This window comes from Capricornis sumatraensis, chromosome 11 (genome assembly GCF_032405125.1).
Source record: "Capricornis sumatraensis isolate serow.1 chromosome 11, serow.2, whole genome shotgun sequence".
NCBI lineage: Eukaryota > Metazoa > Chordata > Mammalia > Artiodactyla > Bovidae > Capricornis > Capricornis sumatraensis.
Window position 1 is genome coordinate 39,838,436 of NC_091079.1, and position 14,331 is coordinate 39,852,766.

Sequence of the window (14,331 nt, forward strand, 5' to 3'; positions counted from 1 at the left end):
AAGCTAAAAACTAAAAAAAAAAAGGGAACTTTGCATGGGATTATCTTGAATCCATGGGAAAGTAGAAGAGAACTGATATACTCACAGTATTATGTCCGGGGGTGTCCATGATACACCATCTTCCTCCACTTCAGCTAACCTTGTATTTATTTGTTGATATTAAATCAAAGCCAGTTGATCACTATACATTACTTTGTATCTGTGATATTCCACACTAAACTCACTTAATAACTCACCATGCAGTGATGGTGAGTTATAGGCTCTTCAAGGATTTTCTATATTCAAAAACCATGTTACCTCTGAATAATGTGTTTCATTTCTTCTATTCAATTTTAATGATTTTTATTAGCTCTGTTCTTGCCTTATTACAGTAAAACCTGAAGAAAGATTAAGGAGAAATGAAATTGGTGGCCATTTTTGTCACATTTCTGATCTCAAAGAGAAATGTCTCAGTAATTCACCATTAGCTGTGATGTTTCTTATACATTTTTTGTGTATCTCTTTATAATATGAAGGATACTTCTTTGTATACTCAATTTTCTATGAGCTTTTATCAGATGAATCGAATGAATGTAATCAAAGGCTTCTTTATATCTATTAAAATGATTATATAATTTTTTCATTTAAAAAATTTCCTACTTTTAACATGATGCTATATATTATTTGTGTGTGTCGTGTGTATGTGTGTGTATGTGTGTCTGTGTGTGTGTGTATCTTATCTAATGCTCAGACTGGGTTAATGTTATTGTTCTGTCCTCAAGTCAGGGTTAGGGCCAATCCAGCAAAGTTGTTTATGCTATTTTGCTTTTTATTTCTATAATTTCATTTGATTTGGGGGGCTTCCCCGGTCGGCTGAGCGGTAAACAATCCCGCTGCAATGCAGGAGATGCAGTCTGGATCTCTGGGTTAGGAGATCCCCTGGAGGAGGAAATGGCAACCTACTCCAGTATTCTTGCCAGGGAAATCCCGTGGACAGAGGAGCCTGGTGGGCTACAGACTATGGGCTCTCAAAGAGTTGGACACGACTGAAGCAACTTAACATGCGCATAGCACATAGGGACCAGAAGTCATTCTAAACCATTTTCATAGTCAGTTCTTCAATGATTTTATGATGATCATTTTTCTATAAGTTTAATAACAAATTATGTCGCCGTGGTTATTAACTGCTTCCTCACTATTTATTCTTAATTCTCCTCTTAGTCTATGTGAGTTTTTAAAATTATAGATATACTTATATCTTTTCTAGATATGTTTGCTATAAATAATCCTCAGCTTTCTGAACTTCTTTCAATATTGCTAACATTTGTCTTGTTATAATATTTTGGTAAATGACCGTTACTTAACTGGTAGAAATAGACCTAGTAATTCTATAATTTGGAAAGTGTGGAGAGTTGTCCTATATTTTCAGGGAAAGAGAAGAAAATATGCAATGATATAATGGAAAAGCAATACCTATTTATTTTTTTCAAACATGTATGAGTGCACTGGAACAATTTAATTAGAATTAGCACTCTGGTCAACATCTGCAGGGTAATTTTCTCCTAGATCTCCAAATAGAGTATCGAGGGATGGTCGATGAATATTCAGTAAATTCACAAATATAGATCTTTCTGTAGACCTAAGATGGACCATAAACTCAAGAGAGTCTTGATGAATGTAAATGAAGGATAATGACATCGTATGTGAATAGGGACACAGAATGGTGCGGGGAGGGAGACTGTGAAGGCTGAGTGCCTGCAGCTTAGCTCATTCATCCTGTGCACCTTCCACTGAATGTTTCCAGCCACATCACAAGCTATGAGAGCTGGAAAAGACCACCCATTACTTTAAGGTGCTGCAATCACAGAAATGTTTGCCGACACACTGATAGTGGTATCATTTTTATGTTTTCTATTAGGTTCAAGTTCTTCGGAATGCTGGAGAAGAGGTGACCCTGACAGTCTCATTCTTGAAACGAGCACCCGCTTTCCTCAAACTGTCACTGAACGAAGACTGTGCATGTAAGCATTTGTGAAGGATAGGTAAAATGCTCACGTCATGCTTGCTTTCTGAACCATTATTTCCTGACAGTAATTAGCAGCTTCTTTTCAACGTTGCGATTTCTACCTGAATACAAACATTTTGTCTTAATATCACAAAGCGTTCAATTAACCTTTCTCCAAAGGGAACAGCTGTTGTTTTTGTTTCAAAACGTATTCACATTTAGCTATTTTCCAACTATAATTGGGGAAGCATTATTTATTTTAAAATGTGTCATATTAAATATATACATTTTGTATCTCTATTGAACTTCATTCATAATGTTTGATGAATATATATTCTCTAAGTAGAAAGCAATATACTCTTATTCAACTACTGAATTTACTAAATAAGCATTTACACTTAATCTGTCTTGATGAAAATATGGAGATTGAAGGAAGCCCTGGTCTATGTGAAAATGTAATAATTTTCAAAAGAGCTACTTAAATTTTTCCGTATCTATTTGCACCTTATGAAATGAAATGCATACATCTTACAGGTTTTGCTAAAATCAAAGAAGAGTATATTTTTAATGAAGGTTACATAAAATGAAATGCAAAGATCCTCAATTCTCAGTTGGATCAGTTTTGATAAACACACGTTTGCTCAGTCCACATGCATATAGATCATAAAATGGTTCTGCTGTGCATCTTCCTATAAACAACATTCCCACAAAAAACCAATGACTTGATTTCTTGCCATCAAGTATTATTTTTTGCTTCTTCTAGAATTTTATGTAATGTAATCAAGCTGTTTTTATTTTTTTACATCTGGCTTCTTTCATAATGAACCATCTCATGTTACATATTTTCAGAACTTTTTTTTACATTGCTGTGTAGTGTTCCACTTGTGACTGTAGTAAAGTTGGGTAATACATTTTCTGGCTGATAGGCAAATGAACTGTTTCCAGTGTTTTGCTATTGTAAAGAAAGCTGCTATAAAGAATCCTGTACAAGGATGGAGAGTCTTACTATTTTATGTCACTACTATAACTAGTACTATAAGTAACTAGAAGTGGAATTGCTGAGTAACAAGACAGATGTGCAATTTACTTGCTGACAAACTGCCAAATCTATTTCTAAGATGGGCATATATTTACAGATCTCTCAGTGTCCACTCCAGTGTGGGTGAGAGTTTTGGTTGCTCTGCATTAATGCAATATGTGATAGTCACAATTTCTTCAGCTGTTCTCTTGAGTGTCTGGTTGCACTATCAGATTGAAGTTTCAATTTGCATTTCTCTGAAGACTAATGATGATTTGCTTCTTGTCATGTGCTATTTCCATGTCTTATTTTGTGATGTATCTGCTCAAGTCTTTCCCCCCTATTTCTATTGGTATGCCTTTATATTATCACATTGCAGGAGAGTATAAGACTGCTTATAAGCCTGTTGTTAGTTATGTGTGTTACAAACATTTCACTCAATTTGTGCATGACTGTATTTTTTACCCAAGGTATCTCAAGTTTGTACAACTCTTTGTGAGAGTTTAATTTTATTTTTATCAGATCTAATTTATCATTTGTTGTTGTTTTCATTGTATATGCTTTTGGTTTTCTGTATCTTCTCTAAAAAATATTTGCCTATCCCATAGTAGCAAGGATCTCTCCCTACATTTTTGCAAGCAGCTTTACAGCTTGATTTTTTTAAATAGATTTATTTATTTGGCTGTGCCTTCACACGGGATCTTTGATATTTGTTGAGGCATCTGGGACCTAGTTTCCTCCATGCAGGGTCCAACCTGGGCCCCATATATTGGGAGCATGGAGTCTTAGCCACTGGATCACCAGGGGAGCCCCTATAACATTGATTTCCATGTTTAAGTTTATAATCTATCTTATAGTAACAACATTTTGGTTCTGAAGTAGGAATCAAGAATGAAGGAATCACCATCCGATTTCCATTAATTTACGCATGCTGTATTCTTTCAACAAAACCACAGTGTTGATCATTCTAGCTTTATACTACTTTAAAAAGTCATCCAGGGTAGGTTCTTCAACTTTGCAATATTTCAAGGTTGTTCAGCTGTTCTAGATCCTTGTATGGCTGTGTACATTTTATAAATAGCATATCAATTTCCATATAAAAAAGCTATTTTGAATGTGACTAGATTGAATTGATAAACAGTTAGTATACTTAACTCCTTAACAACTTTAAATCTTTCATTCCACAAACATATCTTTCCATCTCTTTATATTTTATTTTTTCTGTCAATATTTTAGTGTTTCCAATGAGAAAGTATATCATATCTTTCATTAAAGTCTTTTATGTTTTTCTATTTTAGTATAAATAATATTTTAAAGATTTAATTTGCCAATTATCTGTTGCTAACATACAGAAACAATAAAGCAAGCATTTTTATATATTGACATTTTGCAACATAGCTTAATTTCCGTACTAATTCTAATAAGATTTTTTGTGCTTTGTAAAAATTTTTCTACATATGAAGCTATGTCAACTGCAAATAGTGAGTTTTGCTTATCTCTTTCCAAGCTATATTTCTTTAATTCCTTGTTTTTTCTTGATTTTTCACATAGTAATGGGGTGGTCCTCTAGTAATGTGTTGAATGAAGTGTGTCCCAAGTGCTGATGTCCTTCCCCTGCGCAAGATACTGGTGGACACCATCCAGCTTTTCACTGTTAAGTGTGCCGTCAGCTGTGGGTGCTCATAGTTGCCCTTTTTATTATTAATTTAGTTACTTAATTTATTTTTTAATTGGAGGAAAATTTTTTACAGTGTTTTGTTGGTTTCTGCCATACCACAATACAGATCAGCCATAATTATTCATAATCCCCCTCCCTCTTGAGCCTCCCTCCCCCCCCATCCCACCCCTATAGGTCATCACAGAGCACCAGGCTGGGCTCCCTGTGTTACTGAGCAGCTTCCCACTAGCTATCTACTTTACCCACAGTAGTGTGTGTATGTTGGTGCCACTCTTTCCTTTCCCCACTGTGTCCGCAAATCTCTTCTCTGTGTCTGTCCCCCTGTACCACTTTTCTAGATTTCACATATATGCATTAATATACAATATTTGTCTTTCTTTCTCTGACTTACTTCGCTCTGTATAACACAGGTGCCTTTTATTGGGCTAGAATAGAAAGTGAAAGTTGCTCAGTCATGTCCAGCTATTTGCGACCCCATGGGCTATACAGTCTATAGACTTCTCCAGGCCAGAATACTGGAGTGAGTAGCTGTTCCTGTCTTCAGGGGATCTTCCTAACCCAGGGATCAAACCCAAGTCTCCCACATTGCAGGTGGATTCTTTACCAGCTGAGCCATGAGGGAAGCCCCAGTTAAAATACAGACACCCTTCTAATCCTGGTTCCTGAAGATATTTCTTTTTCTTTCTTTGTTTTAGTAGAAGTTAATGTTGAATTTTGTCAAATATTTTTTTCATCCATTGAGATACTACATTTAAAATGTTTTTCTGTTGATATGGTAACTTTTTAAAAGTTGATTTTGAATGCCAAATAAAGCTTGCATTCCTAGGATAAACACCATGATCATGCTGTATCTTTATAGATATATTACAGGTTTTAATTTGTAAAGTATTATTATTATTTTTTAATCTATGTTCATTAAAGATTTCCAGATGTATTTTTCCTGTGATATTTTAGTGGGACTTTGGTACCCAAGTTATTATATCTTTGAAGCAATCACTAAATTGTAAAATCTTAGAAAATCACAAATGTTTATTTTTTATTACTCATCTTTAAAAATAGATATTTGTAGTTTTCTCATCAGGATCCAATATGAACTATTTTAGTTGTAAATTGATTGTGTGTCAGTGAAGGTGCTCCCAGTGACAGTGTACACAGCAAGAGTGCTTGTGGAGACAGAGCACTTACAAACTTTGTATTATGGAAAATTATGGTAAATACACACGAGATTTGCTAGTAGATTAGTGCACAAAATTAAGTAGGACTTTGTAGCCAAATAAAATCTTGCACATTTTAAGTATGGTTCACAAGAATAGGCCTCTTCGGGTAATAAAATGAAATAGGATTTTTATATGGTTGAATGCTTCCCTTAATAAAACCTTAATGCTTCTGAAATCAAAGATAAATATTTGCAGGTCTCTTTCCTAAAAGAGGAAAACCACTTTAGGTTTTCATTTTTATTTGTGCTTACTTCCAAAACTCTGGCTTTGACATAAATAAAACAGAGATAATTCTATTCCCTGGCTTGCATGATACCTGAAGTGACCTGACGTTCATGGGACAGAAGATGTCCCTGCAGAGCGGGTGGGCTTCTAACCAGCAATGTTCTGACTCTTCCCGCAGGTGCACCGAGCGACCAGAGCAGTGGCACCTCCTCCCCGCTCTGTGACAGTGGCCTGCACCTCAACTACCATCCCAACAACACAGTAAGATGCCCAGGGCATGGTCCCCACTAATGAGGAGGGAACCTAGACAAAGCCCAGGGTACACGGAGTTAGAATTTGCTCAAACTGCTCTGGGACCTGGCTTCTCTGACAGACTTGAAATCCTTGGCTGCTTTATTTTTTCAGAATTATGCTAATCCAGGGAGGAGGTAAATAAGTAGGTCTGTAATTTTTTTAATGTCATTTTTCTCCTCTCAGGTCTTCACTAAGCCCTTTGTAAGCTGTAGAGACTTAACTTCGAGAGGTCATCTAGAAGATCATAAATCATTTTATAACATGGCATCTTATATGTAATTTGACATAATTTGTTATCATTTTTCATTTGAAATTATTTCACAAAAAGTAGCTATATAATTTGTGATATATTAGGATTTCTTAGCCACCTTCACGCACACCAGGGAATTAATGCAAAATGATAAAGATGAAAATCTAATCTACACATTGTATAAAATGTGAGGGATGTTAATAATTGATAAAATCAGCATATTGGTTTTATACACATTAATAAAGTGCTGATTTTTATTTTCCACCTGTACTTTGGAGTTCTTTTTCTTTTAGAAATATTTTGAACTTCCTTGTATTTCACCCTTTGAAACATGCACACATTCTAAAGACAAAACGAATCCTTCCGGTTAAATGTAAGATGATCAGCTACCCCTGTGCTCACAAACGTGAAGAGACGCAGAGCTCACTTATGAAGAATTTTATTTTTCTGTTCCAAGTATTAGGATGTATAAGACATAGAGCTTCCTCTGACCTGTATGATTCACTCTCCATTGGAAATTCTTGACTTCACTGTGGCATTTCACGTCAAAGTCCTCCTTCTGAGCATCTTCATGCCTCTGGCCTCAATGCACTGAACCACAGCGCATCAGTCACAGCCAAGTCCAGCAGGCTCCCAGTCATTTTCCTTTGCCTTTTTTGTTTTGAAAGAGGAACCATTGGCACCACCAGGGTTGTCTCTGCAAGAGTAAACCAACCACATCTGGTACTTCACTGCCCTCTCTCACTTCTGTCACCAGAGAAGTAACTGTCACACGGTGGATAATATCTAAAATGTGGTCTTCAGAAGGCGGCAAGGTCTGAGTGACTCAAACAATGAGCGCATGTGTATGAAGTGAATACAGGCGTCGGTCCGCGCGCCGGTCAGCTCCATCTCGCCGCTGCAGCCCAGCCTCCACCTCCTGCGTGCTCTCATCCATCCCTGCGGTCAACATCCTGGTGACGCCTCTGCTGTCTTTCGGGTCCTTTCACGGGTGGTGCCTTGACCCCCACACTTGTGAGTCGACCGTCTCCCCTCTGAAAGGAGCCTCTGCCTGGAATCAAGGCTTAGCGCCCCGTCCCCACTGTGGCTGCAGCCAAGGACGCAGAGATGGGGCACGGAGCAGCCCTCCAGCCTTGGCAGGCAGGCGATACGGTGTCCACCCCGCCCGTCAGGAGCTCACATCCTGCCAGGTTCCCTCCTCATCCCCTTTTCTCTGGAGACCTCCCCCATCTGTCCCGTCACATCAGAGCCTCCTTCTCTCTCTCCTGAGAGGGGGGAAGAGCTGTTCTTCTGCAGAGCTGAACACGCTGAGTGACATGTTATTCTAGTCCCTGCCCCATACCCGGGGACCCCTCTGTAAAAAGGAGCCGGAAAGAGGAAGGTCGGTGGGTGGGAGCCATTCAGGCTGCTTTATTCTCTTCCCATTACATACACAGCAGTGTCTGTGGACTTGAGTTCACCACTTGTGCCTGAGTGTGGTGCTTGAGTCAATGCCTTCCTTACAAAGATCTGACTGCAGTAAGGAAACCACTCAGCAGTTCCACAGCACAACTGTTCCAAATAAATCCAACTGTCAAATCTTTAAAAACTCCATCATCATAAACTTTTCTTTCTGAGTTATGTCTTTCCACTTCAAGAGGCATGTTTGATCTCCATTTTTAGCATTGAATTGAACACTGTTTGACTTTGCTAAGGATCTTTAGGGCTTATTTAACTTATATGCAGAGTACATCATGAGAAACGCTGGACTGGAAGAACCACAAGCTGGAATCAAGATTGCCAGGAGAAATATCAATAACCTCAGATATGCAGATGACACCACCCTTATGGCAGAAAGTGAAGAGGAGCTAAAAAGCCTCTTGATGAAAGTGAAAGAGGAGAGCGAAAAAGTTGGCTTAAAGCTCAACATTCAGAAAATGAAGATCATGGCATCCGGTCCCATCACTCCATGGGAAATAGATGGGGAAACAGTAGAAACAGTGTTAGACTTTATTTTCGGGGGCTCCAAAATCACTGCAGATGGTGATTGCAGCCATGAAATTAAAAGACACTTACTTCTTGGAAAAAAAGTTATGACCAACCTAGATAGTATATTCAAAAGCAGAGACATTACTTTGCCGACTAAGGTCCATCTAGTCAAGGCTATGGTTTTTCATGGTCATGTATGGATGTGAGAGTTGGACTGTGAAGAAGGCTGAGCGCTGAAGAATTGATGCTTTTGAACTGTGGTGTTGGAGAAGACTCTTGAGAGTCCCTTGGACTGCAAGGAGATCCAACCAGTCCATTCTGAAGGAGATCAGTCCTGGGTGTTCTTTGGAAGGAATGATGCTGAAGCTGAAGCTCCAGTACTTTGGCCACCTCATGAGAAGAGTTGACTCATTGGAAAAGACTCTGATGCTGAGAGGGATTGGGGGCAGGAGGAGAAGGGGACGACCGAGGATGAGACGGCTGGATGGCATCACTGATTTGATGGATGTGAGTCTGAGTGAACTCTGGGAGATGGTGATGGACAGGGAGGCCTGGCGTGCTGCGATTCATGGGGTCGCAAAGAGTCGGACACGACTGAGCGACTGAACTGAACTGAACTGAGGTGGCACTAATAGTAGCAAAGCTGTCTGTCAAGCAGGAGAGGTAAAAGATGAGGGCTCGATTCCTGGGTCAGGAAGATTCCCTGGAGGAGAGCATAGCAATCCACTCCAATAGTCTTGCCTGGAGAATCCTATGGACAGGGAAGCCTGGTGGGCTACAGTACGCAGGGTTGCAAACAGTCAGATACAACTGAAATGACTTATCACACACATGCATGCAAGAATCTTTAAAAGTGTTAATAGCACTTGCAATGTTTTAGACAAAAAGAATCAAGACAGATATAAATTAAAGTACAATGAAAGTAAAGACAATCATTGCATTGCATCTCAATCAAATGGATATTTACTGAGAACCTACCATGTGGGAATCTGTTTAGGTGCCATGGGAAACAGTTAATTATGGTTCCTGACCCAATAAAGTTTAAACCCCAAATCTATACGCAAATGCGTGAAATAAACTGTAACATTAGCAGAAAAAGAACAGTGGACATTAGCATCCTAATATCAGAGAAAGGTCTGCTAGAGACTTTGAACATCTGACTTAATTTAAATCAACCAGAATTGGAAGACTTCATACCAAACTTGAGGCCGCTCAGGAATTAGTGGATCATGCAGACTTGGTGGCCGGTTTGGGGGGTGGAGGATGGTCTACTCATAAGATTAGGGTCCTGTGTCCTTCTGACTTGTCACTGATAATGAGGTACCTGGGAGCCTGGACAGCAGGGCGCCTTGTGGCACTTGTTCCTGGAACGTGCATCGTGGAGTCAGGTCCCTAGGAGGAGCATCAGTCCTTGCCGTGTCTAGTCCTCATTTCTGTCCCGGACCAGGGATGCTGTGTTCAGTTCCTGCGCCATATTTATTTTCTGAAGTAAATTTTGAGTAAGCAGATGCTGTTTGAGTTTCCTGAAACATTGCTTATGTATTTAAGACAACATTTGAAACATATGAGAAAATAACAACCTATGATATGTTAACATCACTCCACTGCCTTACATAACAGTATAGCCTAGTCCTCCCAAGGACTTGAGGTCACTAATTTTAGGACACACGAGATTCTCCCAGTTTGCTCATCAAGATGAAGAGAGAGTTTGCTTTGTGCTTACCAGGAGGCTTAAACTCAGGAGACTAGCTCACCAGATTCTGAGAAACATTCTCATTATTCACCTTTAATCAGTGCTTTCTATGCCAAGTCCTTAACAAAATTTGGATCTGAATTTTGCCCTATATGGGCGTCCCTGGTGGCTCAGATGGTAAAGAACCCGCCTGTCAATGTAGGAGATGGGGGTTTGATCCCTGGGTTAGGATGATCCGTTGAAGAAGAAAATGGCAACACACTCCAGTGTTCTTGCCTGGAAAATCATATGGATAGAGGAGCCTGGTGGACATGGGGTCACAAAGAGTCAGACATGACTGATTAACTGACACAGCACACTTTTGCTCTGTATGCATTTCTGCTTTGGCCTGGTCATTGTTCTTGAGATCTTGAATGGGAATATACCTTGAAATGTGTTACATTTTGTAAAAAGAGTTTATTTTTTAATTAATTAATTTTAATTGTAGGCTAATTACTTTACAATATTGTGGTGGTTTTTGCCATACGTTGACATGAATCAGCCATGGGTGTGTGTGTGTCCCCAATCCCGGAGCCCCCTCACACCTCCCTCCCCATGCGCACCCTCTGGGTTGTCCCAGTGCACCGGCTTTGAGTGTCCTGTTTCATGCATCAAACTTGGACTGGTCATCTGTTTTACATATGATAATATACAGGTTTCAATGCTATTCTCTCAAATCATCCCACCCTCGCCTTCTCTCACAGAGTCCAAAAGTCTGTTCTTTATATCTGTGTCTCTTTTGCTGTCTCACATACAGGGTTGTCATTACCCTCTTTCTAAATTCCGTATATATGCATTAATATTCTGTATTGGTGTTTTTCTTTCTGACTTCACTCTGTATAATAGGCTCCAGTTTCACCCACCACGTTAGTACTGATTCAAATGTGTTCTTTTTAATAGCTGAGTAATATTCCATTGCGTATATGTACCAAAGCTTTCTTATCCACTCGTCTGTGGATGGACATCTAGGTTGCTTCCATGTCCTAGCTATTGTAAACAGTGCTGCAATAAACACTGAGGTACATGTGTCTCTTTCAATTCTGGTTTGCTCAATGTGTATGGCCAGCAGTGGGATTGCTGGGTCATACGGCAGTTCTATTTCCAGTTCTTTTAAGGAATCTCCACATTGTTCTCCTTAGTGACTGTACTAGTTTACATTCCCACCGACAGTATAAGAGGGGTCCCTTTTCTCTACTCCCTCTCCAGCAATTATTGTTTGTAGACTTTTTGATAGCAGCCATTCTGACCAGCGTGAGATGGTACCTCATTGTGGTTTTAATTTGTGTTTCTCTGAAAATGAGTGATGTTGAGCATCTTTTCATCTGTTTGTTAGCCATCTGTATGTCTTTGGAGAAATTTCTGTTTAGTTCTTTGGTCCATTTTTGATTAGGTCATTTATTTTTCTGGTATTGAGCTGCGTAAGTTCCTTGCATATTTTTAACATTAATTCTTTGTCAGTTGCTTTGTTTGCTATTATTTTCTCCTGTTCTGAAGGGTGTCTTTTCACCTTGATTATAGTTTCCTTCATTATGCAAAAGCTTTTAAGTTTAATTAGATCTTTTTGCTTTTATTTCCATTACTCTGGGAGGTGGGTCATAGAGGATCTTGCTGTGACTTATGTCAAAGAGTGTTTTGCCTATGTTCTCCTCTAGGAGTTTTATAGTTTCTGGTCTTACCTTTAGATCTTTAATCCATTTTTAGTTTATTTTTGTGTGTGGTGTTAGAAAGTGTTCTAGTTTCATTCTTTTACAGGTAGCTGACCAGTTTTCCCAGCACTATTTGTTAAAGAGATTGTCTTTTCTCCATTGTATATTTTTGCCTCCTTTGTCAAAGATAAGATGTCCATAGGTGTGTGGATTTATCTCTGGGCTTTCTATTTTGTTCCATTGATCTATATTTCTGTCTTTCTGCCAGTACCATACCCTCTTGATGACTGTAGCTTTGTAGTATAGTCTGAAGTCAGGCAAGAGTTTATTTTAAAGCAAAGACTGTTAATGCTACTTTTCCCATTTGTGCTATTAGTATTATAGGAAACAACGTTCTTGACATTGAAGAATAAATGTTTTGAAAGTTAGTTATGGGCCTTAAAACCATAAAAATCTTTGTGTTGTTAGATCATTTGTATGCAATTAAAAATAATTCTGGCAGTTGTTACAGAAAAAGACTAGAAAGTAAATTTATATTCTACTATCATAATTTAAGCAATAAGTGTAAATAATTTTCAAAAGACACCAGATATTTCACTGTAAATAACAAATCTATAAAATGAACCTTGATTATTTCAATAGCAGAAGTGGGATTTATAGCATATCTTTTATGAGAAAGAAATGTACAAGGAAGTAACATTTTTCAACTTTTATACTTAAAGACTCCAGGTTGAGGTGCTATATCAGGAAGGGTCAAAGGTCATGTGTATTTTCATACCTGCCAGCACACGAAGTCTATAAAATGTGATTGTAAAGCTTATCATCCTCTGCTATGGTGATTTCATTCTCTATATTCCATTTCTTATGTCTTTTATGTCCTTTTACTTTTTATGTCCATTTGTTCAAGGAACAATGGAGTGAGAGGAGTTCTTTGTGCTTTTCATGAACAACAAGGGTCCATCTGTAAATAATTTGCCTGAAATAACTTTGTAGAATTGTGAAATAATCAAGACAAAAATCTGAGTCATTCTTTCCATCATTTCAGCTCTGATTATGAATGTTATATGTTGGGCGCTGGGCCACATGTTGGCTGTAGAGTCAGAGAGATATAGGTCCGAGTGGATCCTGCTGCTGACCAGGTGGGGGCCTCTGGTCAATGCCTGACTGCACAGCCTCCCAGGTGGGGCCTCAAGCAAAAGCCCACAAGTGGGTTTCTGCTGCTCACTTCTCTGGGCTGCTTGTTCAGGTACAGCCTGACCAAGGAAACCACATCTGTTTTCCCCAGGATGTCACATAGGATGGTAGTTTCAAGTACCCCTGTACAGAAAAGACTTAGGAGGAGTTGTGGGTTTGGTGACAGCCATGACTTTGGAGACAGATGCATGGGGTGCACAGACTTGGTGAGTGACTCTCCCAGGACTCATCAGTTGGGGAAGCATGATTCTGAACCCAGGTGGTTTCATTCTAATGGGAGTCTCAGCCCTCTCCCCATGGTGCCTCACCTGGACCATGTGCTGACTGTCTGTGACATTTGACAGGAGGAGAAAGGGGATGGTTGATGTGAACCCTGGGTCTCTGCATCTCAGTCACCATGGAAGCCCTGAACGTGACCATCCTGCACAAAGGCTGAGTGCTTGAGAGACTGGATACCAAAGGGGCCTCTTGACCATCTAAGCCAGACCTCCCTTCCAGGTGCTCCAAACTGCTCCAAGGATTTCATGGACTTTCACTGGCACAACTGTTGACAATTAACATAGTAATACCAGAGAGCACTCAACCTTTAGTGAAAATAATGGAAGATTTTTTTTTGCCATAAGCAATTTTGAAGAAATTAATACCAGAAGAAAAAGTTAATAATATCTAGACTCACAGAAGTTCAATATTGAACTCCTTCTAGTATCATCACTCAAGAATGAGAGAATTCTTACCTGGAAAATCCCATGGACTGTAGCCCACCATGCTCCTCTGTTCATGGGAGAATCGGATATGACTAAGCACGCATCTATACAGAAAGAATCTCTAGACTAGAGAGAAATCAGCTCTCTGATCGAACAGCTCTCTGATCAAACTGAGCCTTGGCTGGTAGAACCCGGGACAGCCTACGCACCAGCATCATTCCCTGTACTAGAGCCAAGGAGAAATCCAACAGTGAAAGAAAATGAAACAAACACTGATCAACACCCACTGAAAAGCTCAAATTTTATTCAAATGTATGTCTTCTCTGTACAAAGGAAAAAAACACAGACTTTTAATGGAATTTAAAATACATGGAATTTCAAACCAGTAGTGGTTATCTTAACATAACTTTAAAACAATACA

General features: G+C 39.1%; 1 protein-coding gene across 2 annotated transcripts in view; it reads left to right on the top strand.

The window, feature by feature from the left end:
• SNTG1 (syntrophin gamma 1) overlaps positions 1-14,331 on the top strand; it is a 140,446-nt gene that overhangs the window by 46,342 nt on the left and 79,773 nt on the right. For both annotated transcript variants that reach the window (XM_068983816.1, XM_068983817.1), the window contains exons 7-8: positions 1,898-2,000; positions 6,301-6,383. In XM_068983816.1, the coding sequence (XP_068839917.1) occupies positions 1,898-2,000; positions 6,301-6,383 (186 nt within the window). The remainder of the gene's footprint in view (positions 1-1,897; positions 2,001-6,300; positions 6,384-14,331) is intronic.